Here is a 27116-nt window from a genome sequence, read left to right as displayed (position 1 = left end):
CGTGTCATAATTGAAAATGATAGCAATGATCATTGGGTTTGGGATTTTGACACGGAAAAGGTCATCAATGCCTTGCACGCCTTTCGCAAGTTTTGTCCTGTAGCCTGAACAATTAAAACAAACAAAGATTCCAAGATATGTCTTTCATGAGGAAAAAAGACAAGCCGAAGCAAAAGAAGAAGTTTTTGTCTCGCCGCATAAGCATTCAAAAGTAACAAAGGTGATCGTCGATGCCTTCCATACCTTGTAAAATCGAATACCTGGACTAGATAAATCGTTGGAAGAAAAAGAAGTTTTTGTCCCAGCACCTGAACAATTAAAAGAAATCAAGGTTTCGGCGATATGTCTTTCATAATGACAAAAGACAAGCCGAGGCAAAAGTTAAAGGTCCAATAAAAAAAAATGTAATGTTACAAATTCTAATGTCACTTCTAATTTAAGGTCCATTTGGACGTCATGACATCAAGAAAAGGCTCAAATTGTCTGTGTTTAGAAGACAAGGGGCAGTGAGAATATATATACAGAAGCGTCCCGAGTGCCGGGACCCGGCGGTCGGGTTACCGGTACTATATATATATATATATATATATATATATATATATATATATATATATATATATATATTTATCGCTCAGTGTTTGTTCTGTTATATTTTAGGGAGTTAAGCATACCTTTTAGTATTCCTGTTGCTCAATTTTGTTTTCAGTGGCTGGAAGCAAACAAGTTTGGGAACTGATCAAATATAAATGATACTTTACCCGTATAAGCGTGTTACTCAGCCTGTTATTGAGGAGGTTGGACGCTTTGTATATTCGTTTTCTGTGTCATCGACACACCATCTATGCGGTTAAAGAAATTATGAGTTAGGTTAGACAAGCTTATTGTACTGAAAGACATGTCCGACCGATTCGATATCTGCTGGGAAAAAAGAATTATGTAGTGGGATAATTTATCTACATTTGATTCTGTTGCAAAAAATAGTTTTGCTTATATGTGATCTACTTTCGTATAAATAAGATTTTTATGTTCCTTTAGGTTTTATTGGACTCCTTCAGTTACCGTTGCAATGGTCAAAACTATCCTGTATTGCTGACCTCGAAAAGGCTGAAGAAAGAAGGGTTTCCTGATCTAGATCAGATGCACTTAAGTTTCACCATCTGCCATGAAAAGGATTCAACAGGTTAACATTGTTCTATTTAATTACACTTATGACATGTCTATTATTTTTATCCCTGACATCTTTTGTTCAAGTTGATTGATTTTGTCCTTGGAATGACTGGACCGATGAAATGTAATTAATGAAAGAAATTTAAACTCGTCGAACTAAGCTGTAGCTTCAACTAGCTACCCTTGGTTAAAACTATGTAAATAAGACGGCACTAGACCGTTAAGGTCAGAACGGCGGTGATGATATCCGTTTCGTGGCCCTTAAGCCAGAAAATGCAATAGGGGGTTGGGGGCCTTCCATCCTCTACTATCGCGCACCTTTCTTGCTTACCTTCTCCAGGTTTCTCAAGGTACCCATTAAGAGCCGGGTCGACTCTGGCTGAGCTTACAGGAGTCACACCACTGACCCCCGTCCCAAACAAAATAACTAGCCACACCAGGAATCAAACCCGTCCCCTTCGTTCCCATCGTTCCCCCCGTTCCCAACTTAGTGTGCCAACCACTTTCCTAGGACGGCTCATTAGTTACCATTGGATAACTATTCTTACTTACCCTCATCGTATATTCACGGGGCTGATGATAAACTCTCATTTTTTGTGTTCTATCCAGTCCTCGATGTGTCTATTTTATCTTAAAATCATCGAATTAAGTCGTAGCGTCAACAAGCTTCGGTTAAATAACTGTCCTTATTTACGATCTTTTTGAATTGACAGGACTGATGAGAAAATGTCATTTTTTTGTGTTCTATCCAGTCCTCGATGTGTCTTAATTTTTACTATTTTTACTTGTTGGGCAATGTTGTAGTCTCTACAAGCTATCATTAAACAACATTGGTGACTGTGGAAGTTTCTGCTGGGCGGAGACCAAGTAACCCAAGCTGTAACCCTAGGGTTGAAAGTATTCTTAAAGTACCAAAGAAATCAATATAAAAAAATCCCCCCCCCCCAATACCCATCTTAGGTATTTAAAAACCGCAATTTTTCTAATATTTTTGCTTTTGCTTCTTTCAAAATTGTGAAGTTTTTAGGGCAGTATTGCGTCTTCGTCAGCGTTACCACATCACATCGTGAAAATAAATAAGCCAAACTAGTTACGTAAATTTGACAATTCTTATCCGCAAATTTTCAAAAATTAACATCCTCTTAATTTTAAAAGACAACTACGCCTTCTATGGACGCTATACTTTCTTAAGTATAGGACCTGAGCTGAGGCATCCATGTCTTGTTACATAAATTAAATAAAAAAAACAAGTTTTTTAAACTGAAAGTAAGGAGCGACATTAAAACTTAAAACGAACAGAAATTATTCCGTATATGAAAGGGGCTCTTCCCCCCTCAACACCTTGTTGTTTGCTATAATGTTTATTATTGTTTAAAAAAAATAGAATTGTGAGAAAGTCAAACTTTAGCGTAAAGAGCTAGACGTTGAGGATGGGACAGCCCCTTAAATATACAGAATAATTTCTGTTCATTTTCAATTTTAATTTCGCCTCTTACTTTAAGTAAAAAAAACTAGTTTTTTTTAATTTAATTTTTGAACGTTTTTGAATAAATGCAGGTTTTGATCTTGAATCACAGTACATGAATAATTAAAACAAAATTTTCATATTAATTTACTTTTATTTGGTTAAATGTGCCCTCCGTGATTGTAAAAACAAAATAATGGATGTTAATTGGGATGAAGAGCTAGCTCTACCTGATCATGCTGATGCGAAGTTTGTGAAATTCTATAATAAACTGCTTAATCTGCTGAATAGTTGCACTAAAGAGGTACGGAAAAGAGCTCGCAGAGAAATGCCTAAGAAGCCGTGGGTGACAAAAGGATTGCTCAGATCAATAAATCGAAGGGATTTGCTGTTTAAAAAGAAAATGTTACAACCTAGTGATGTTAATGAAAGGATATACAAAAACTACAGAAATGCATTAAATAGACTTTTGCGAAAAGCAAAGGAAGCTCATTATAAGAAAAAGTTTGGTGATGCAGCTGGAAACCCCAATAAAACATGGCGGATAATTAAACAGCTCATAAATCCTCCCCACACAGTCGCCCCGGATCAGATTATTGGTCGAGTAGGTGCAGAATTAAGTGACCCGTCTGATATAGCCCAAGAATTTGTTGACCACTTCGCTACAGTTGGACATAATGTGGCTGAGGGAGTAAGAATAGTGGATGGCGACCGCCCTTTCCAACATTACCTTGGAAATAGCGAAACAGAATTTTCAGTTTACCTGAAACCGGTGACCGAGAGTGAAGTAAAAGAAATAATTTTCGACATGAAAAATAGTGCAGCTGGTAGTGACATTTTGTCTCTACGGATAATTAAATATCTGTGGCCAGCTATATCGCATGTATTAGTTAACCTAATAAATCTTTGTTTTAAACAGGGAGTATTTCCATCTTGTTTCAAGTTGGCACGAATTACACCGGTTCATAAGGGGGTGATCACAGTGAGGTAAGTAACTATCGCCCGATTTCCGTTTTACCGGTCATGTCAAGACTTGTGGAAAAGTGCTTTTCCCGGAGGTTGTACCATTATTTAGAGTGCCATTCAATACTAACATCCACCCAGTTTGGATTCAGAAATGGACGCACGACCGAACAAGCTGTGGCTTATCTCTGTGGTGTTGTGAATACTGCCCTGGACCTTGGTTTTAAAGTGTCTACCATCTTTTTGGACATTATAAAAGCTTTCGACACTGTAGACCATGGTATATTGCTTGAAAAATGTGAATTTTATGGGATTAGAGGGCCTGCTCTTGATTTCCTACGTAGTTTTTTGTCTAATAGGCAGCAGTATGTGCGAATAAATGGATCTACTTCTTCCGTTGTAGATATGAAATGTGGTGTGCCACAAGGGTCCGTTCTTGGCCCCTTGCTATTTTTGATATTTGTAAATGATCTTGTACTGTCCCTGAAGGATGCGAAAACTAAAATGAGCGACATGTTTCACAGTGACAGTGACGTTACAGTACCTCTATTTGCCGATGATACTTCATTGATTTGCATTGCAAAAACAGAACGCCTTTTAGTTGAATTAATGACACAGTGTTTAGATCAAGTGTCTAGCTGGCTAAGAGTTAATAAAATAAAAGTAAACCCATCTAAGAGCAGTTTTGTAATATTTTCGCGTACATCTAATTACTACCCATGGATCCAAGAAGTGAGTTACCTGGAAGGTAAAGTTAAGCGTGATCAGTGTGTTAGATATTTGGGTATTATGCTAGATGAAACACTATCTTTTAGGAAACATGTTGAAAAGGTGTCAGGAATCCTGTGCCGTAATCTGGGAATACTGCGTAAATTGAAACATGTATTACCCCCTTCTGTTCTTCGCACTTTGTATTTTTCTATTATACATCCACATATATTGTATTGCTCATCTATTTGGCTGAGTACGTTTCCATCAATTACTAATCGAGTTCGAGTGATCCAAAATAACGGAATCCGTGTGTTGACTGGTAAATCAAATCTTGTATCCGTTAGAGCTACCTATATTGATGTAAAAGTATTACCTGCTGCAGGCCTTAGAGATTTTTATAGCCTTCAATTTATGTTCAAATATAATAATGAATTATTACCGTCTTGCTTTTCAGGAATGCTAAAAGCTAGATCTTCGATTCATGATCATGAAACTCGCCAAAGGGAAAATTTACATGCCCCGCTCGTGGTGTCTGCCAGGTCGACATTCTCGCCTATTTATAGGGGATTAAAGTTGTGGAATGGGGTTAATAAAGAGTTAAGAGAAATAGGGGATCTGAAGGAATTTAAAAATAAAATAAAAGGAATGTTATATGAGAAATATGATTTTTATAATATTAAAATTTTAAATATTTAATTTTTTTTTTTTTTTTTTTTTTTTTTTTTTTATGTACCTGGAGGACAAGTATAGTGATTTTGTGATTGGTGGTAGGAACCGCGTGCGAAGGGGAATGATTTTTCTTTTATTTTATTTTTTTAGGCCTAGGTTGTATATTTCTGTTGTGAATATGAAATTTTGATATATGCCTACCCTTAGGACAACCTGACCCCAGGTTCTTGGGTCGGTAGTGAGTAAAATGTATTGTCCTTGTGTGTGTTAATAAATTACTATTACTATCTCAAATGGCTTTCTCGAAACTTGTTTCATTTTATTTACGAACGTTTTTATTAGTAATAAATATACGTAACTTATGAATTAACTTACGTAACGAACTTCTATATTCATATATTTTTAATACCTTGCCATATACCATATTTTTAATTAGGGGGTTCGACCCCTAGTCAATACCTTGCTCTTTAAGCGGAAGTTCAAATTTTGTTCCAATTCTTTAAAAATGACCGCTTAATCACAAAGGCCGTTAATTAGAATAAATATCTCTTATGAAAGTACTAAAAAATCTCTGGCTTAAAAAGTGAGGTATTGACTAGGGGGTGAACCCAATCATATATGTAATATTTTCTGTTCGTTTAAAGTTTTGATGTTGCTGCTATTGCAGTTGAGAAACTTGTTTTTTTATATTTAATTTCTGATCTTTTTTTAAATAATGCTGGGAAGTCCGGCGTCCCCTTCATAGCAATGTCCCATCCCCCATGAAAACTTCCTTTATGGAAATATCCTCCTACATACCCCCCGACCCCAGGCACGTACGCAGTATTTTTTTTCGGGGGGGGGGGCCCAATTTGTTTCGGGGTGGGGGTCAAATCCTTCAAACCCATTATTCTGTGAAAAAAAATCAGAAAATTATGGGAAAATGAAAAAATCGTGAGATTTCGGGGGGGGGGGCGGGGCCGGAGGCCCCCCCCCTGCGTACGTCCCTGCCCGACCCCCCCCCCCCCCTTTGCGTACGTCTCTGCCCAACCTCCCCCCCACTACCAGGAAAAATCTCCCCTGAAAACGTTGGTACTGTATACTTCCCAATAACCAATACTATATGTTAACATTGGGTAAAGTTCATAGCTTTCCGCCCTCCTCCCGGGAACTTCGGGGGATTAAGTCCTCCTAAAAGACATAGTTATAATATTTTTTGATCATGCTGAACAAAATAGCTATCTGAAAATTTTGATCAGGTGACTTTGAGAAAACTGAGCGTGAGAGGGGGTCTGGTTGCCCCCAATCTCTTGGGTATTTAAAAGGGCACTAGACCTTTTAATTTCCATTTCAATGAGCCCTCCCACGACATTATAGGACTATTGGGTCGATACGATCACCCCTGGGGAAAAAAAAAAAATAAATAAATAAACACGCATCCGTGGTCTTCCTTCTGGCAAAAAATGAAAATTTCCACATTATTGCGCAGAGAATCTTGAAACTTCTACATTAAGGATATCTGGTACATAGACTATGATGGTGGGATTTTAATTAAGGTTCTATAACTTTAAGGCGATCTTTTCCTCTTTCTTCTAAAATCAAACAAATTTTTTCAGGCGCGTAACTTTGGATTAAACTTGATGAAACTTATATATTTGAAATCAGCATTAAAATCCTATTCTTTTGATGTATCTATTTGTATCAAAATACCGTTTTCTAGAGTTTCGGTGACCATTGAGCCGGGTCCCAATAACCAATACTAGATGTTAACATTGGGTAAAGTTTATAAATTTCAGTCCTCCTCCTGGGGGCTTCGAGGGATTAAGTCATCTAAAAGACATAGTTATTAAATTTTTGACCATGCTAAAGAAAATGGCTATCTCAAAATTTTGATCGGGTGACTTTGGGAAAAAAATGAGCGTGGGAGGGGGCCTAGTTGCCCTCAATTTTTTTGGTCACTTAAAAAGGGCATTAGAGCTTTTAATTTCCATTCCAATGAGCCCTCCCACGATATTCTAGGACCACTGGTTCGATACGATCATCACTGGGAAAAAAAAAAACAAAAACAAATAAACACGCACCCGTAATCGTTCTTCTGGTAAAAAATGGAAAATTCCATATTTTCGCAGATCGCATTTTGAAACCTCCACAGTGGAGTTCTCTAATGCGCTGAATGTGAAGGTGTAATTTTCATTAATATTCTATAACTTTTAAGGGGTCTTTCCCCCTTTTTTCGAAAATCAGCCAAATTATCTCAGGCGCTTAACCTTTTGATGGGTATAATAAAACTTGATGAAACTTATATATTTGACATCAGAATTAAAATCTGATTCTTTTGATGTATCTATTGGTATCTAAATTCCATTTTTTAGAGTTTCGGTTACCATTGAGCCGGGTCGCTCCTTACTTACAGTTCGTTACCACGAACTGTTTGATAAGGCCTTGGTCAAGTCTTTTTGTTAGATTTCTGTCTAATTTAAAAAAAAGCAAAGAGAATAAAAGATTATGGGAAAAAAGTTACTTTTTGAGCAAACTTTGAAATAAACGGTGTGAAAGTAAAATCCTTTGGACAAAACTTGCATTTCCATGAACAACACCATTCATCAATTGTACCTTTTCTATGAACACATTCACCACTATAACATGAATTTGAAAGTGGGCACATACACCGATATATGGTATACGGTTTCAAATTATAAACAGTTTTAAGTGATAAAATATTAAACACTCAAGTTACTCTGTTTGATTTCTTAATTTTAATTTTTGCTTTTAGGATCTGAGCTAAAGCATCCTCATCTTTCAACATATAATATCTTATTCAGGATGTTTTTTTTTATTAGATTTGTGTCTGATTAATAGGAAAAAAAGAGCCCTTTTTTCTCCAAGCACATACGATAAAAATTTTGAGGTAGCCATTTTGTTAAAAATAGTTCATACATCACATAATAAAAACTCGTAGGTCGGCACAAACCCGTAGAGTCCAAGGGCAAGTGTTTTAAGTTATGCCCCGGGATATATAAGGTTTTTATCTAAGGAGACATCGTATAAACTTCAGAAGTGGTTCATTTTATTGGAAATTGAAAGTTATTGTTTCTTTTTTATGAGTCAAAAGGGATCGGACGGCATCTACCCCACACACACACACACACATACAGTTTTTTCCAAATGCATCCGATCAGAATTTTGAGATTACCAGTTTGTTTGAAGTAGTCCAACGATCAGATAAGAAAGACTTTGAGGTCAACATATCCCCCCCCCGATCTCGGGGAGGGGGCTTTAACTTATGCTGAGGGGTCATATAAGGTTATAATGGAAGAGGTGGTCGTATAAACTTTGGAGGGTACTCAAATATTGAATCTAAATTTTGAAATAGCCATTTTGTTTCAGAATAGTCCAAAAAACAGTACTATAATTTAGGGGGGGGGGGGAATTCTCCATAGCCCCCGAGGCAAGGATTGTAACTTATGTAAGTCGCTTGTAATTAGATTGGAAGGTTTTTTTGGAAGGGGTGGTCGTATTAACTTTGGAGGGGGCTCATTTAATAGGAATTTGAAACATCTAGTTCTTTTTGCAGAGTCAAAAGTGATCAATAGGCAACTAGCCCACGCCCCACTTTTTCACAGGGTATCCAATCAAAATTTTGAGATTGCCATTTTGTTCAAAAAAGTTTAAAGGCCAAATAACTATGCTTCCGGGGTTGAACCCCCAGAAGCATAGTTAAAAAATTTATAGTTGAAATTTTCATAGTTGAAAATTCCGTAAAAGCAGTTTTTCAATGAAAAGTAAAGGCCATTTTAAACTTAATATCAGCAGATAGAAATACCTGTTAAAATTCGAACCCAAAACGACCAGAAATCACTATTAAAGAATAAATGAAACCAAAAACGAACAGAAATTAAATAAACAGTCATTAGCAAAAAAAACATACATCAGGTACTAATATAAATGAATAAATAAATCTTAAAACGAGTAATGCTTAAATTGAAAATGCAAATCAAGCTTAAAACGAAAAAAAATATTTTGCCATTGAAGTATAAATAAAACCCAAAATGAACAGAAATTAAATAAACAATCATAGCAAAAAAATATACAAACAATAATATAAATGAATAAATAAATCTTAAAGGGAGTAATGTTTAAATTGAATATGCAAATCAAGCTTAAAACGAAAAAAGGCAAAAGGCTTCAATGGCAAAAGGTAGGGTATCGCCTCCTTCTCTCACTGCAAAAGTCTAAAACCTACTGCATCATTGGCGCTTTACTGAAAACTATATGTCGATTTTAAATTCTTGGTTAGCATGCCTGAGACTCTAGGCAGACAAAACTAACAAACAAGTATGTGTCCAATAAGAGAGTCATGCACACTCCTGCCATTTACCCGTGCCCCAGCCATTTAAGCATTTGCCTCTCAAATACTTGGACTATCTGTTTTGGCTTTTCTGTGTCTACAATTTAGCCATGTCTGGATGCAACTTATGCAACCTACCGCAAAATACTTGATAAACTCAATTCAAACTTTAATTCAATAAATAAATCTTAAAACGAGTGAAACATAGATTGAATATGCAAATCAAGCTTGAAACGAACAAAAATAAATACCGTACAAACAAGAGGTAGGGTATCGCCTCCTTCTCTCACTGCAAAAGTCTAAAACCTACTGCATCATTGGCGCTTTACTGAAAACTATATGTGTCTTGGACAGTCTTGGAAAGTATGAACAAAATCAAATTGAATATTTGATACATAATGATATTAATTGTTGAAAGATCTATCCGTTCTAGATTTTTTTCACTGTAGTTTTTATTTTCATTTTCAGTGCTGTAAGAACTGGATAAGAAAATATTTGTAATATAATTCGTTTTCAGTCAAGCGCCAATGACGAAGTAGGCTTTAGGTTTTTACAGCCAAGGAAGGGGACAGTATTAAGTACAACAGAAAATATTTATAATATAATTCGTTTTCAGTAAAGCGCCAATGGCGCAGTAGATTTAAGACTTTTGCAGTGAGAGGAGGCGATACCCAAACTCTTGTTTGTAGTTATTTTTGCTCGTTTCAAGCTCCATTTGCATATTCAATTTAAGTTTCAATCGTTTTAAGATTTTTTCATTCATTTATATTGGTATCTACTGTATGTTTGTTTGCATTGATTGTTTATTATATTTCTGTTCGTTTTATTTAAACTTTTTTACTAAAACACAATAAAAAGTCAAACTTAAAACATTATTGTATCTCTTCAATTTTGTTAATTTTCATTTTTACTTGTAGGATCTGAACCAAAGCGACCTCGTCTTCTATCATACAAGGCTTTATTCAAGCCGTTTGCTCTGGCCTTTTCTGCGGATGCTGAGTATCATTTCCCTCTTCATGATTCATCAATTGAAAGCAGAGCTGGCAATGTAAGTCAATGTTATAGGCATAACTGTTGTTTTTTTCGGGATCTTAATTAGTTTGGAATACAAGGACTTATTCAAGCAGTTTTTGAAATATCTGTCATATTAAGAGAAAGAAATGAAAACTTTTTTTTTTTTAGAAAGTATGGACTTCATTTACAATACTACAATAAGTATTATCCAATAAGTAATATCCAATTAATATGACTGTATCCAATGATAGGTCAAACAAGAGAATTAAATAAGAGTTGAAAAGAGCTCAGGATCGTGTAGTGTGCAGTTTCGCAGTTTCTAGTTTGCAGTTTTTAGCTCACTGTCTATTATTACCCCAAGGTCCCGCTCAAAAAGTGTTTTTGGTAGTAGACTGGTGCTAAAGCTATAGGCAGACTTGAAATTCTGCAGTCCAAGGCAGAGGTGGGAGCTTTTGTTTTGTGTTGATCTCCATTTCCCACGTTCTCATTCATGGCTATCTTGTTCAGGTTGGTCTTTAGTTCTTGAATATCATTTATGCAATTGATAGGTCTAAAAAGCTTTGTATCGTCAGCATAGAGTGCGGTATCTGAGAATCTGAGTTAATATTGTCAGGCAGGTCGTTTGCAAAAAGATTCAAGAGCAGGGGCCTGATGACGCCACCTTGTGGAATACCGCTAGATACTTTTGTCACAACTGTACTAATGTGGCCATTTTCTTTCACCCTCTGACTTCTGACTGCCAGAAAGCTCGTGATCCAGCCAAGAGCTTTGCCTGCAATTCCAAGGTTTCTTAACTTATGAAGGAGCTTTGAATCAGAAGCTTTATCGAAGGGTTTACTAAGATCAAGGTATATTGTGTTCGACTCATATGCCTTGTCGAGGTTTAGTCTCAAGGTGTTTGTAACTAGAAGTCGCTGGGATTCAGCTGACCTATGTCTTAGGAATCCTAACTGCCTTTTGTTGATTAACTTTTCGGTTAGAAAATATTCTAGTAATCTGTCTGCTATGATGGACTCGAGGATTTAGTGATGCATGTGACCCTTATGGGCCTGTTGTTGACTATGGACCTTTCTTGAAGATTGGGGTGATAATTGCCTTTTTTCAGATAAAGGGGAGTTTTCCTTTATCTATGGATGCCATAAAGATGAGTGATAAGGGTCTTGTGACTTGTGCTGCAAGTTCTTTAAGAATATCTATTGAAACTGTATCTATAGATGCCATAAAGATGAGTGATAAGGGTCTTGTGACTTGTAACTGTAAGACATTGCAATGTGTAAGACATTGAAACTGTATCTATAGATGCCATAAAGATGAGTGATAAGGGCCTTGTGACTTGTGCTGCAAGTTCTTAAAGAGTGTGAGGTTGTACTTGCAGCACATGTCTCAAGACCCTGTATCTAGTCTTTATTGCATCTATAGGTAAATTGAAACTGTATCTATAGATGCCATAAAGATGAGTGATAAGGGTCTTGTACTGCAAGTTCTTTAAGAATGTGAGGGTGTACTTGCAGCACAAGTCACAAGACCCTAGCTCTCATCTTTATGGCATCTATAGATACATTGAAACTGTATCTATAGATGCCATAAAGATGAGTGATAAGGGTCTTGTGACTTGTGCTGCAAGTTCTTTAAGAATGCGAGGGTCTTTGCCGTCTGGACCTTCCGATTTATTTGTGTTTAGCTTTTTAAGTTTTTGGTAGATGGCCTCTTCATCAAATTCTGTCACTGGGAACCCAACATTTTCTTCCTCTATTCGTGCTAATTCACTTCTATCCTCCGATTTCGGTGTAAAGCCGGTGCAAAATTATAATTAAAAGATTGGTTTTTTCAGTGGGATCTTCCAGTGTTTTTCTAGATAATGTATGCTTGGAACTCACATAATTCCAGAAAGCCTTGGGATTTTCTTTTATATTTTTGGTGACTTGTTTTCTTTTTGAGCTGCAAAATAACGTGTTAGTTTTCTTCCTTTATGTCTTAAATGACAGAATAGCTTATAGTTTTCGTTGGCATGAGTTGTGGCGAACTTTCTCCAAGCCTGCTGCTTTCTTTTGATTATCTCTACAGATTCTTGGTTTATTGAGAGTCTTGTTTGCTTTATTTTAGCTGGCACAAAGTTTTTATTTATTTCTGGATTTTATCACAAAATAACTCATACATTTCCTCCGCCGTCTCAAGATTTTAAATTCTTTAGGCCAATCCACTTCGCTCAGAGCCTCATGCATTGATGTATACGCAGCTTTATGTAATTAAGTTTATTTTCATTGCTTTATTTCTGTTTTGTTTCAGATTTCAATTCAACATATTAGTAGCATGATCCGACTTAGTAGCATGATCCGACTTGCCCAGAAGCACCTCAATTATGACTATCTCGATTTCTGAGCTATTGATTCACAAAACTAGATCAAGTGTTGTTGGTTTATCTTTTCCCCGAATTTAAGTTGGCTGCTTTACATGCTGGTCGAGATTGTTATCATTTATTGCTTTTAGAATTTTTTTGGGGGATGGTGACCCAAGTGATTCTTGTGCATACTATGTATCCGAATCAATCAGTGTGTGGTTGAAATCACCCAGTATGATGCTAGTAGCATTTGGTGTGCAGTGCTCGTAAATTTGTGAGGGAAGAAGATCATCATTTTTAAGGGTGCTTTAAGGGCTTCTGTATATAATTTCAATGTTTATCGTTTTTATTTCTCTGGGTTAGCTGTAGCTATATACCCTCTAATGCTTTTTTTTTTCATTAACATTAGCTATGTTGCATTTTTCATGAGTTTAGCATAATTTCCACTGCTATTATTATCTTCAATATTTATGGAGCGATTTGTGTAGGCTGGAATTGAAAATCCATGAAGCGTGGTTGGGTGGTAGCTATTTTGGGTTTAACTTCTACGATTCCAACAATGTATTGGGTTTCAAGAGAAATTAGATGCTTCAGTTCCTCAAGTTTATTTGGAAGGGAGTCTGCATTTAGATGGAGTATTCTTTTTCTCCCTTGACTTTAGCTGTTTGGTCTCGAGTCAGTTAGTATCTTGTTGAGCTCTAATTGTTGTTTCGTAGTCCTTTCGTGTTTGGTTAGAGAGAAAGTCAAGTTGGTTCTGACCATTTCTTTTCGACAGACGAATTTCTGCTAGGGCTCCTCTCTGCATGGAAGTTGTGTCCAGATTTATGTAAAGCTTGGTTCGGGTGTATTCATCGCTAGATTCTCGGAGGCGCGGTGCTAATTTAAGGATGATTTGACGCTTTCTTTCAGTTTCAGAGGAGTCTTTCCTTAATTTCACAAGTAGTGTGGGATGTTACCACTCGTCTTTTGGTCTACCATGTCGGACGGCTTAAACAATATCATCTGTCGTTAGGATGGCTCCAAGGCTGTTTTCTTCTGTTAGGTTGATTGCTTGTGCAGAATCCGAAATTGTTGAGGACTCTAGCAATCCAAAAATTAATAAGTTCATTTTCTATTCCTCTCTCTAAATCGAGAACTCGAGGGCTTGATTTTGGTAGGGTCTTGGTAGGGTAATGTTAAATCTGAACAATGCACTATCAATTATAGCGAGTTTTAAGTATCTAAGTCGTTTTTAACTGCTAAGAGGGAACACAACCAATTAACTGTTCTTCTAATTTGAAATAATTTTCTATTGGTTGCATTAACAAACTCAATATAAAAAGAAATGAACAATCGTCAAATTCCTAACAATTAAAAATTTGAAAAATGAAATTTGTAGAGATAAAATATTTCCTAGGGAGAAAACAAGTCATCATCTTCAAGACCTGAAAGCCATATAGACGCCTTTACAGTTAGTGCTAAGATTTATAGCGATACATTTATATAAGCCTCTTCAAACTATAACATCTCTTTAGGAAACCTTTAGTTCGTGTAGGGAAAAATAAAAAGATAATGCTGGATTTGTACTGTTGGTCGCTCCTAACCTCAATGGTAATCGCAACTTATGAAACATTCTGTGAGTTTAAAATCAATTCCTTGCTGATTACAGCTACGAATTAAAAATTGAATGAATGAGAACACACGGTTAGTTTCTTTACTTAAAATCTTAATAAATAAAGCTGACAGTGGTTGCATTTTTGCTCATGAGGAAAGAAATTTTCATTTTCAAGATCAGAAAACTATATAAATGACTTTCAGTCAGTGACAAGATTCAGTATTAGTAGGCAAACATTTATGTCCACTACCCTCAGGGGAACCACTAAAAGATTGTCACTACTGCCCCCAAACAAGTTAATCCTCCCAAGGTGGTTATTTTTTTAATCAATTTTGAATTTTTACTGCGATTCACTTTAACAAAATGTGGGTAATTTGTATCTCGAACTAAGCAAGAAATTCCAGATGAATATCTTACATTTTCTTTGAAAAAAGAAAAGAAAATCCTAACCACATTGGTGAACACAACTTATGAAACGTTCTGTGAGTTCGAAATCAATTCCTTGCTGATTACGGTTACAAATTAAAAAATTGAAAGAATGAAAACAAACGGTTAGTACTTTACTTAAAACTTAAATAAATAAAACGTACAGTTGTTAGATTTTTGCTCACGAGGAAACAAATGGTCTTTTCAAGATCAGAAAACTATAAAAATGACTTTTCAGCCAGCGACAAGGTTCTTTTTTAATTAAGTGACAACACTTCCTGGAAACGAAAAATTAAACATAATTTATGAACCGTTATTTGAGCCCAAAGTAAATTTCTCATTGGTTACAATAACAAAAAAAAGAAGCAGAATTGATTTTTGTGCATCTTTGTTTTGGAAAAATTTACATACTCGAGGAGGGGTTTCTTATCTCCTATATTTCTTTAGGAGGAAATTCGTTTCCTGGTTGACGTTAAGTATTCCTAGGTTTTTGTTCATAGATACACTAAGAACGATTGTATTCATAGTGCATTGGAATTGTACTTTTTTCGAAAAAAATTTATATTCTTCATTTCAAGATGATTTGGGAATCAAATCCTTATATGCGACTTCGATTCAAATGGAAGAAAAAACATGGTGGTGTCGATAAGAATGGTCTCACAGAAGATAACAAAGAAAATATTAATAAAGGTAGCTATTCTCTAAACATATTTCTACTGTATATTTTGTAGCAACAGAAAGATGTAGTCAAAAGTGTGGCCGAAGCTAACATTCTGAAGAGGGGAGGGAGGGGAGATGCGAATGTTTAATTACTGTTAAACTTAGACAATTTGTAGATTGAGTGTACAGCAAGGGACTTCGCCGGAGTGAGAGGATTCAGCCTTCCCACATCTCCATAGCTGGGTCATTGAGTACACTATTTATTGATCTTAGAGAGCTGTTTCGACCCTTTTTTTAAAATACTTTTTAAATGAATGTTCTGACATTTTTTCTTTGGTGTCTTTCTATGGCGTTAAGTTCCTTTACTTCAATACTTTCTTCGGAAAGCATAGAATATTTTTCCAACGTGGATCTGTTCTTTTCCCCAAATATGTACAACTTGATGCTCCAAAGCCATTACACCTCATAATAAAAATAATAATTTATTTATTACCCATTATAAAAAGAAGTGGAGTACATCAAGAACAAAAAAAAAAAAAAAAAAAAAAAAAAAGAAAAAAAAAAGCAAAATTCGCACACTTAACAATTATTTACATAAAACGACGTATTCGTCATTGTTAAGTTCGTTTCAGATAAAGCCTATATTCTTAAGATAATACAGCTGTACACTGGTCAGACCCAATGGGGGAGGAGTCACAGCATTTTCCCTATGGAGGGATGGAGTGTCAAAACTTGTAAAATATTCATTTGAGGCATCTACATTTTATTGTTCTAGGGAGGGGGGGGGGGGGTCCTCTGGACCAATGTCATAGAGAAGAATTCGCACCTTCACCCTTTTTGTTCGTTAAATAAGTCTCAACCGATGCCAGTTGCCCCCTTTGCGGTTGGGTAGTGGCAATCGTTTGTTTTTCCAAAAATTTCAAACGTTTCAAAATTCAAGAGTTTCAAAGTTCATCAAATATTATTGTTTTAATTAATTTAGAATTACTTCTTGATCTAAAATGACATATCTTAGTTTAGGTTTTTTTTCTAGAATTAAATTTTTATATTGTGTTGTTTTGACCTCGTGGTTATTTACCCCCCCCCCCACTCGAGTTTTGATATTGCGATTTTCTTAGAACTCATATAAAGTCTATATAGCTATTTCGTTTGTATCGTCTATATTCCGTTTTTAGGAGTTACGCCAAAAAATTAACTCTTTGTTGACAAAGATGAGAAAATACCAATGTCTTTAAATATGGTCATAAATATCAATAGTCTGTTAATAAATGTTTATCATGTCAACATATAATGGTTTCGAAAAAATGACTTACTCTTTTGTGTTATTATTTCTGAATTTTATATTAAATAAAATATTAGTTATACATTTATTAAATTTTTCTATATTATATGCTATTGTATGATCTAATTTCCTATTATATGCTATTAAAATATTTTATTATAGTTATTGTTTTTGTTATTAATAAAAAAGTTCGTATGGTTAAAATATATTAGATTGTTTGTGATGTAATATTTTCTTCAAGATCATTTAAGCTGTCCAGGATATCACCAAAATCCTGGATACGGCATCACCATTGAAACAAGTATCACCATTGAACCACAATATCACCAATATCACATTGAACCACAAGTATCACCACAATATCACCAATATCACACAGGTATTACCATTGAAACAAGCAGGCATTCAGACGCTTGACTCAATGTTAGACAAATTCTAATAGTTCAATATTGGTCAATTTTCGGTCAATCATATTTAAGATTCAATGAATCATCCATCAGTCAGATTCAAGATTCAAAGAGTTCGAGACTTCTTCGACGCTATATGAATCTTTCTTAAAAATTTTAGTACCTATCTACTCTGTGTCTTATTCTGAACTACACTGATTAATAATAATATTCTTATATCACAGCAAATTATTCAGCAAATTTTGTATTTATTGCGTTTTTTAGAGGTGTTTCTGGTTTAATTGGAAACTGCAAGTCCACCTCACCCTAATGCCCGAATATTGCGCTAGACTTAATACAAAGTTCATTTATTTTGTTGGCTCTCCCATTCTTTATGTGCTTGGTTCTTCTCGACAACTAACTCGACAATATCGATGTAAACTTTATCAACAATTTGGAAAGAAATATAAAAAAATTGACAAACCTAATGTTGAGGCTATTTCTATGTCTTTTTATTATGAGAAAAGAGGAGGGGAGTTCCGAATCAATATTACTGGAGGCGCCTTTGAAAACCGGTAAATATGCACTTTCTGAATGCAACGAAGTAAGAATTTTATTACTATAATATTTTTTCTGAATCAGACATAGTCTGGACTGTTGCCCAAAATTATTCTAATGAGACTGCTAGTAACTATGGATAAGGTATATTCTTTTCAGAGCAAAAACTGAAGAAAGTTTTGTATTATTATAACGCTGGTGGCCACTCCGTCCAAACTCAAGCAATGGCTGGCTTCGTATGCCCATGGTGTAATGTCGATGGGCGATCTATAGTTGTATTATTGATGCATTTGAAGCATAATCATTTCCGGTTCAAGTTTTCCCACGTGGTAAGTTTATCTTTTCTAATATGTTTCATCTTGGCTGCCTTTGTCCTATGTTTTTATTTCTAGAAAGTAGAAGTTCTGTTATAAGAGTAGATATAAAAAGTTGTTTTAAAAAAAAAAATTCTGGTTTATGCAAAAAAAAAAAAAAAAAATTGTAGCTAAACCGATTCTACATTTGTTGTATTGTGGCGCAGTGAGATCGATCTTTCCTGGTAACACAGAACCTTGAGTTTGATCTCAGCTGCAGTCTGCCACAATTGCTCAACTGCATATTGATCAGCTGCAGTAATCTGCCACAATTGCTCAACTGCAGCAATCTGCCGCAGGGCCTGGAATTGGATTACGGTGATGAGACTATGCGAAAGGGTCCCCATAATTATCCAAATAAGAATGTAGAATAAAGAGAATAGAATGAACAACTTGTGTGAGTTTACATGGACGCAATATATCTCTGCCCCCCCCCCTTTTTTTTTTGTTTCAACTTCATTCATGATTTAGTTGCAATTGTTTTTTTTTACTGACTTCACAAATTCACGACATTTCTAGCTACATTGGCCTTCCACGCTTTTTCGATTTTCATAAATGTGCATGTCTGAATGTCTGAATTTAGTTATATCTCCAATATTCTAAATGCAGAAAAAATAAATGCGAAAAAGCAGTAAAAAAATAAATCAACAAGTATAAAATTAGGAAAGAAAACACACGGTTTGTTGTAGTTTGACACAGAAACATGGTATATCTTCGTTTAGAAATGATTTAAGACGAGTCTACCCCAATATCATTGAAATTGAAAGTTTTTTCCAGGCTAGTTCCTTCTTATACTAGCTTATTCCAATTCTAGTTACTATGTAGTTTACTAGTTTAGTTGTCTATCCAATTCTAGTCTGTATTTCTCCACTTTAGTTATATTCTTGTATTTTATCCCGTAATGTGTTCTATTTTCTATTTTACGACTGGCTGTTTTATTTTCTCTGATGGGTCAGCTCTGTGGCCGATGATGTTCTTATATATGTAAATGAGTTCATTTTTGTGATCATTTTTGCAGATAGGCTAAGAATTTAGTTATAGTTTCCTGTTATGGTTGGGGTCAATTCTAGGGGCTAGGATACTTTTAAATATATATAAATAATCTTATTTTGCGTTCAAAAACGATACAACATGGAATCTGATCATGATTTTCTGTTGGTTGTGGCTTCCCTCATCGGCTAACTTTAGGGCCAACAATGATCTTAATTTATGTAAATGATATAATTTTTTGCGGTAAAAAAAGGTAATCCTGTAATTTTTTGTTGAATTTGTCATCCTAATTCTTTCCATACCAGTAATAATAATGTTTATGAGGCCTAATAAAAACTGTTTAATTCTTTATAAAAAATGTGCGATTAACCCTTGGCATTATCCCAGAAAAAGTAACCCTGTAATTTTTGTTGAATTCGTTATCCTAATTCTTTCCATGTCCATAATAATAATGTGGCCTAATAATAATAATAATAATGTTTATGAGGCCTAATAAAGATTGTTTAACTGTTTGTAAAAAATTGCAATTACCCCTTGGCATTATCCAAAAAAAGCCTGTTATTTGTTGTCGTCTTTCTCATCTGGATTCTTTCCATGCCCATAGTAATAGTGTTTTATAAGGCCTGAAAAAAATTGTTTTAATGTTCGTGAAAATTTGTGATTATTCCTTGACCGTTTTCCCGTTGTTATTTTTTGTTTTGTCTGCTGAAGGTTATCATAGTCTGTTTATTATGGTTGAAAATTAAAAGGGTCTCCTTAGAACCAAATTGTCTCTTTAAATGCACTGTCTTTTCATGAAAAGTATATTGGACAAAAAACTAAATAGAAAAAAAATAAAAGTTCTAAAAAAAGAAAATCAAAATGTCAAAACAGTAAGGTTTGGAGTGTTGTAAACAAATCAAGGATAATAAAACTCATATCTGCAGTGTAAATCACACCCGCTAAAATGATTTGCTCAAATACCATAAGGTCAGATGGAAAGTTAACATCTCCAAATAGAAGTTTTCATCGCCCGGAGACAATGTCAGTTTTTGCGCCCCCCTTCATCAAACTACAACATAGCCTCAAAACCATACTTTGGCACTCTCCTAGAAGCTGCGCCCGGGAACAGCCGCCCTCCCTTACATAAAATTGTTAGTAGAATTCTCCATTTTACATCATCCTTCCCAACCCTGGTTAAATAAATGCTTCTCTTCTTTAATGGACTGCGCAGGCGCTTACATTTCTGTCAAACTTAGGTAGTCCCATGCATTATGTCCCATACATATTCCCAAGATATTTCCGATGTATTAAGATGCATTTTTCAGTTAAAAGATTCTCAAAGAATTCGGAAATATTTAATAAATAAAAAACGTCGGTGTAAGCTGTGTACATTTAAGACAGGTACTTGAACATATAATAATGGATTGGGCTGTTTTCCTCCAGATTTTTGCTTTCAATTGTTACACAAATCTTTATTATAAAGTATTAGGTACAATAACACATATTCGGCACTTTTAGGAGTTTTTGTTCCTCCCCTCACCCCCTCAGAAAATTCATGTATGTGTAAAAGCATTTCCACAGACTAGTAGCGATAGCTGTTAAGCTATTAAAATTCTTTTTTGTAAACAGTGATGACAAATTCTAGAACGCTGCACTTTACATTTTTCAGTTAAAAGGTTCTCAAAGAATTCAGAACTATGTAATTATGTAATAAACTATGGAACTATGTAATAAATAAAAAACGTCGGTGTAAGTTGTGGACATTTAAGACAGGTACTTGCACAGATAATAGGGGATTGGGCTGTTTTCCTCCAGATTTTTGCTTTCAATTGTTACCCTAATCTTTATTAAACAGTATTCGGTACAATAACACATATTCGGCACTTTTAGGAGTTTTTGTTCCTCCCCTCACCCCCTCAGAAAATACATTTATGTGTAAAATCCTTTCCATAGACTAGTAGCGATAGCTGTAAAGCTATTAAAACTCTTTTTTTTAAACAGTGATGACAAATTCCAGAACGCTGAACTTTGCATTTTTCAGTTAAAAACTTCTCAAAGAATTCAGAACTATGTAATAAATAAAAAACGTCGGTGTAAGTTGTGGACATTTAAGACAGGTACTTGCACAGATAATATGCGGATTTTACGTATGTCCATAATTCTGGTTCTTGCTCTAATCTAGACCATGTGCTGGTCTCAAATGCAGCGTTATTACCACAGCCTGTTCATGTTCGGTTGGATATGCCTATTAGTGACCATTTTTACCTTTCTTTTCATTTAAATATTCAAATTCCATCTTTTAAAATTATCCATCGTTCTAGTCAAATTGTAAATAAAATGATCTGGGATCGGGAAAAAATGTGCAAATATCATGAAGAATCAGATGCACTTTTAGCTAAAATAATTGTAAATTATTCTAAGGATGTTGATCAAATTGATATTGATCTATTTTACCTTGAATTTGTTCATAGTTTAAAAGTCGGGGCTAATAAAGCATTTAGAACTGATTCTTTCCGTCGTGGATCTTGTGTTTTAGGTTGGAACCTTAACCCAATTTTAAAGCAAAGCCAAAAGAATGCATGTCAAGCTTGTTACCTTTGGAATTGCGCGGGAAAACCGCGATCTGGACCATTTTATGATGGTATGAAATTAACTAAGCGCGTTTTTCGGGCTGAGTTGCGTTTGCATAATGAAATTATAAAAGATGAAATTGGTTCAAGGATTACTAGTGATAAGAATGAGCTTTGGATTTTGGTTAATTCTAGACGTCGTAATAATAATTGTTCACCAGATTCTAATAGTTATCTGAAGCTAGCTGATTGGATAACTCATTATAATCAAGTTTTTTCATCCGGTGATGCGGCAGTTGAATCACGGCTTGACTCTTTATTATCGGAAGAAATTTCAAAGCCCCGCCCAAATAGTAAAATATCTGTTTCTGTTGATGATGTAACGGTAGCAATTGAAGCTTTAAAAAGTAAGCATTCTTTTGATCATGATGGTATACATTCAAACCATATAAAATGGGCATCCCCCAAAGCAATCCTTCTCCTCGCTACTCTTTTTACTACTATTCTTTCTTATGGAGTTCCTCCAACTAGGTTTTCTCGTGCTACCACTTCACCCCTTTCAAAAAAAGGAGGGAATGCGAATCGATGTTCTGATTACAGGCCGATTACTGTCTCGTGCCAGATTAGCAAAGTTTTTGAGTTAGTTTTATTAAAGTATTTGGAGTCTTGTAACCAAGGCCTGAATCAAATTGGGTTCCGTAAGGGTCTAAGCATGGATGTTGCTCATACCCTCCTTTCTAGAATAATATCCTTTTGTAAGCAATGGGATAGAGTTTATACACTTGCGTTAGATTTTGCGGCGGCGTATGATTCAATTATCCATTCTTGGGCTATGACTGCGCTTCTGATGAATAATGTCCCACTACCAGTAGTTTTGGTTTTAAAAAATGGTATGGCTCCTCTCGTATTCGTATTAAGTGCAAGAATCAGTTTAGTGATTATAATTTTAATTTATGTAGGGGGCTGAGGCAAGGAAGCATTATTTCTCCTTCGATTTTCAATATTACTGTTTCGGGGCTATTTGATCAAATTCGGTTGACTTTTATTTATGGTAAAGGTTATGTTCTATCGTGGATTGCTTAAGCAGATGATTTACTCCTTTTGAGTCGATCGCTTCTGTCACTTCAACAAAATTTAGATTTTTTAGCAAAGGTTTTTAGTGAGCATGGACTTCGTTTTCGCCCTGAAAAGTGTCAGTTTTTAATTCTTGGTCCTAATGCTAATGATCTCGTTAATTCAGAAATTTCTGTTCGTATTTATGATAGTATTTTAAAACCTTTGGAATCTTTTTTATATCTTGGTGTACCTTATGGACCAACTTTAGCTCTATGCCGTGCTTCTGTTTCTAAAGCAGTTAAAAGTAGAATAGCGTCTAGTTTTGGGGTTGTAATTTGTCTTCGCGATCTTCTTTCTCTGAAATCACTGGCTCGGGTATATAATACAGTCACTTTGCCTCAAATTTTAGTTTTTTCATCGCTTCTCCCGTTTTTTAGAATTCGTAATATTGCGCATGTAAAAACCACATTTTTTCAATACTTTTCAATACTGAATCAAATACTTTTTAATGAATGCATATAAAATAAAAAACCCTGTTGATGTTTTGGAGAAAAAGCAAATGAATTTTTTATCCAAATTAAATGTTTTTTCTCATAATTTATATAGAGCTGCGCACGAAGCTTAATTTATTTTATTTGATTTAATTTTTGAATGAAGTGTTAATTTGTGTGGTAATTTTGATTGAAGGCCTTTGCGTATTTGTTGTTATATAGTTTAAAATAATTTTATGGCCTGTTGATTAGCGGTTATTATTTTTATTTATTTCTTTTTTACTCTTCGTATTCGGAGGAAATAAAAAGTTTGAATTGAATTGAATTTAATAAAGGATTGGGCTGTTTTCCTCCAGATTTTTACTTTCAATTGGTACATTAATCTTTATTACACAGTAGTCTGTACAATAACACATAGTCTGCACTTTTAGGAGTTTTTGGTCCTCCCCTCACCCCCTCACAAAAGTCATTTACGTGTAAAAGCCTTTCCACAGACTAGTAGCTATAGCTTTAATGCTATCAAAACTCTTTTTTGTAAACAGTGATGACAAATTCTAAAACGCTGCAATTTGTATTTTTCAGTTAAAAGGTTCTCAAAGAATTCAGAACTATGTAATAAATAAAAAACGTCGGTGTAAGCTGTGGACATTTAAGACAGGTACTTGCACAGATAATAGGGGATTTGGCTGTTTTCCTCCAGATTTTTACTTTCAATTGTTACACTAATCTTTATTAAACAGTATTCGGTACAATAACACATATTCTGCACTTTTTGGAGTTTTTTTTCCTCCCCTCACCCCCTCAGAAAATACATTTCTGTGTAAAATCCTTTCCATAGACTAGTAGCGATAGCTGTAAAGCTATTAAAACTCTTTTTTGTAAACAGTGATGACAAATTCCAGAACGCTGCAATTTGCATTTTTCAGTTAAAAGCTTCTCAAAGAATTCGGAACTATGTAATAAATAAAAAACGTCGGTGTAAGTTGTGGACATTTAAGACAGGTACTTGCACAGATAATAAGGGATTGGGCTGTTTTCCTCCAGATTTTTGCTTTCAATTGTTACCTTAATCTTTATTAAACAGTATTCGGTACAATAACACATATTCGGCACTTTTAGGAGTTTTTGTTCCTCCCCTCACCCCCTCAGAAAATTCATTTCTGTGTAAAAGCCTTTCCATAGACTAGTAGCGATAGCTGTAAAGCTATTAAAATTCTTTTTTGTAAACAGTGATGACAAATTCCAGAACGCTGCAATTTGCATTTTTCAGTTAAAAGCTTCTCAAAGAATTCGGAACTATGTAATAAATAAAAAACGTCGGTGTAAGCTGTGGACATTTAAGACAGGTACTTGCACAGATAAGTAGTTATCTAAGTACCATTTCTACAAGACATATAAGAAAACATTTTTACAAGACATATACACCTTTTCAAAGAGAGCGAGTATCCTCTCACATGGCCTTACATTTCTATAGAAGCTATACGAATTACCATGCTATTCTATGTTCCTTCCATTGTTATTCTATGGGACCTCTACACGTGATTAAACGCGTTATGAAACTATATGTTATTTGCTTATGTCCCGTTGGTACCATTCCAAACGAGCGGGGATTCCCGGCCTGCTCCTAAACATTGCAAAAAAAAGATAACAGTATGAACGGGGGATTCCCCGCAGAATTTTATTTCAACTCCAAGTTTTTTTTTCAACCAGAGTGGTTTTTTTTTAGAGCTGACGCCTGTTTTTTAGGCAGCCAATCAGAGAACTGCTTAACAAATAGTCATTGAAACTCCGTATAAAATGTTCATTCATTGGAATTTAATTTTAATTATGTAGTAGCATATCGAGCAAAGTACACCGGATTCTATTAAATCTGAAACAAAAGATATTTCTATTTTCAATGTGAGTAAACTTTCATTCTTTATTTCCCAAAAAAAATTATTTTACTAGTAAATTCAAATTTCAGGGGGACCTAGCCCCCCGCCCCCCCAACAAAATAAAACTTTAAAATATAATGAGTATATTCGATAGAAAGCGCTAAGTATGCTTTTTTGTGTTATGTAAAACAAAAAACTCCCTTTTCCAGTGCTCTGTTAGGAGCATAATTCTGTAGTTTTAGTTCTTTTTCGTTCAAAAGAATCCTTTTCCAATCGCGCGTTTAAAATGTACTGTCTTTTCCCGCTCTAAATAAAACCATCTGTATTTAACCTGTTACCAAAGAGGGGATGATTTCAAAACAACATTTGGCATGCGTCTTATCGGGATTAAGAAAAACAAAAAAGATGGAAATGTGCGATTCAAGACTCATTGACAAAAGAGTTTGTTTTTTGACCAAATTAGACAGATATTTTTCAATTGTATTTCATGAAAGCAAATGGATTTCACTGATGATTAAGAGGCTTTTATAAAAATATATGACAGGAAAGAGGGCAATGAATCAATTCTAACTCGGTTTTTCTTTACTTGGTATCCGTTAAAAACGAAATTTTTGTGTTAAATAAGTAATTCTTGTATCTTTTAAAAGAGCTTTACGGGGTTTGAGAGAGACTCTGTTCCCTGATTCCGTGTGGTTAGAGGGGATTCTTTGTGCAGATTAATTTTTTCTTCTGTAAAAAGGGAATTGTTTTTTTTCCATACTAAAATTTGCCTTCTTTTTTAAGGAAGAGGATTCCTACAATTACCCTCCCCTGAAAAAGAGCTAAGATTAACGGCGTTGCTCCAATACAACAAGTGCAGATAGGCGGTCCATTGGGGGTCACTCACATCCATTCCAGACCGACGCTGCCTGCTCAAAACTCACCAGTGCCAACTCCTATGCAGCCAGGTAGAAAGCTGAAAAGAGAATGGATAGTTGCTCACATGATGGAGAGTCCCACTGGATCACCTGTACAAGCCAGTGACATCGCCACCACATCTATGCAAGAAACAGACGGCACTCAACAGCAGTCTTAATTTGGAAATGTTAGTGTTTTAACCTCTAGCTTCTAGCTATTTCTATCCAACTTTTTTTGTTTTTTTTTAAGTATTTTCTTTTTACCGTTTTTCAACACTATAAAAGTGTATGTCAGAGATATTAAAATGTCAATCTCCTCCCCCCCCCGACCATTGTTTTAAATTTCTCTGCCTCCCTCAGACATAGCTGAATATAATGCATTTTTTTATTAACAAAGAAAGCACTCTTTTGCGTCTTTCTGAACTTTCTGTGGGGGGGGGGGGGAGGCAAGTATTTAGTTTAAATAATTCTAGGAGGAATTGAGTTTTGAGGATGGGGTGAAAAAAAATGAACATGTTTTTTTTTACTTTATAAAATAATGGTTATTTCACATAGAAAATAAACCCTTTTTTCTATAGGTTAATGAATTAACCTTTTCGCTGTTTTTTCCAACACCGTAAAAGTGTATGTCTGAGATATTAAAATGTTAATCTCCCCCCACCCCCGATCCGAGTGGTAAATTTCTCTTTCCCACTCAGAGATAGCTGAATATAATGCATTTTTTTATTAGCAAAGAAAGCACTCTTTTGCGTCTTTCTGAAAGTTCGGAGGTTGGGGGGTCGAGGAAAGAATTTAATTTAATTATTTCTAGGAGGACTTGAGTTTCTAGGAGTAGATATAAATATGAACATGTTTTTTTTAACTTTATAAAATAATCATTATTTCACATAGAAAATAAAATGTTTTTTCTATAGGTTAATGAATTAACCTTTTCGCTGTTTTTTTCAACACCGTAAAAGTGTATGTCAGAGATATTAAAATGTTAATCTCCCCCCACCCCCGACCCTTGTTTTAAATTTCTCTGCTCCCCTCAGAGATAGCTGAATATAATGTATTTTTTTTTATTAGCAAAGAAAGCACTCTTGCGTCTTTCTGAACTTTCTGTGGGAGGGGGGTGGAGGCAAGTATTTCGTTTAAATCATCCTAGGAGGAATTGAGTTTTGAGAATGGGGTGAAAAAATGAACATGTTTTTTTTTTAACTTGATCAAATAATGGTTATTTCACATAAAAAATAAAACCTTTTTTTCTATAGGTTAATGAATTAGCCTTTTCGCCATTTTTTTTCAACACTATAAAAGTGTATGTGCGTGTGTGTGTAAGTGTGAGTGTGTGTGCATGTGTGA

The 27116-nt window shown here is 35.0% G+C and overlaps 1 protein-coding gene across 1 annotated transcript in view; it reads left to right on the top strand.

The window, feature by feature from the left end:
• LOC148951638 (uncharacterized) overlaps positions 1–27116 on the top strand; it is a 79232-nt gene that overhangs the window by 50490 nt on the left and 1626 nt on the right. The window contains exons 5-8 of the mRNA XM_089091171.1: positions 1036–1180; positions 10220–10350; positions 15253–15364; positions 17720–17889. Coding sequence (XP_088947297.1) covers positions 1036–1180; positions 10220–10350; positions 15253–15364; positions 17720–17889 — 558 coding nt within the window. The remainder of the gene's footprint in view (positions 1–1035; positions 1181–10219; positions 10351–15252; positions 15365–17719; positions 17890–27116) is intronic.

The sequence above is a fragment of the Artemia sp. Qi Xiang Cuo genome, chromosome 6, assembly GCF_049724085.1.
Source record: "Artemia sp. Qi Xiang Cuo chromosome 6, ASM4972408v1, whole genome shotgun sequence".
In the NCBI taxonomy this organism is placed as follows: domain Eukaryota; kingdom Metazoa; phylum Arthropoda; class Branchiopoda; order Anostraca; family Artemiidae; genus Artemia; species Artemia sp. Qi Xiang Cuo.
Note: the sequence above shows the minus strand (reverse complement) of the source record. Positions and strands in the feature narration are given on the sequence as shown.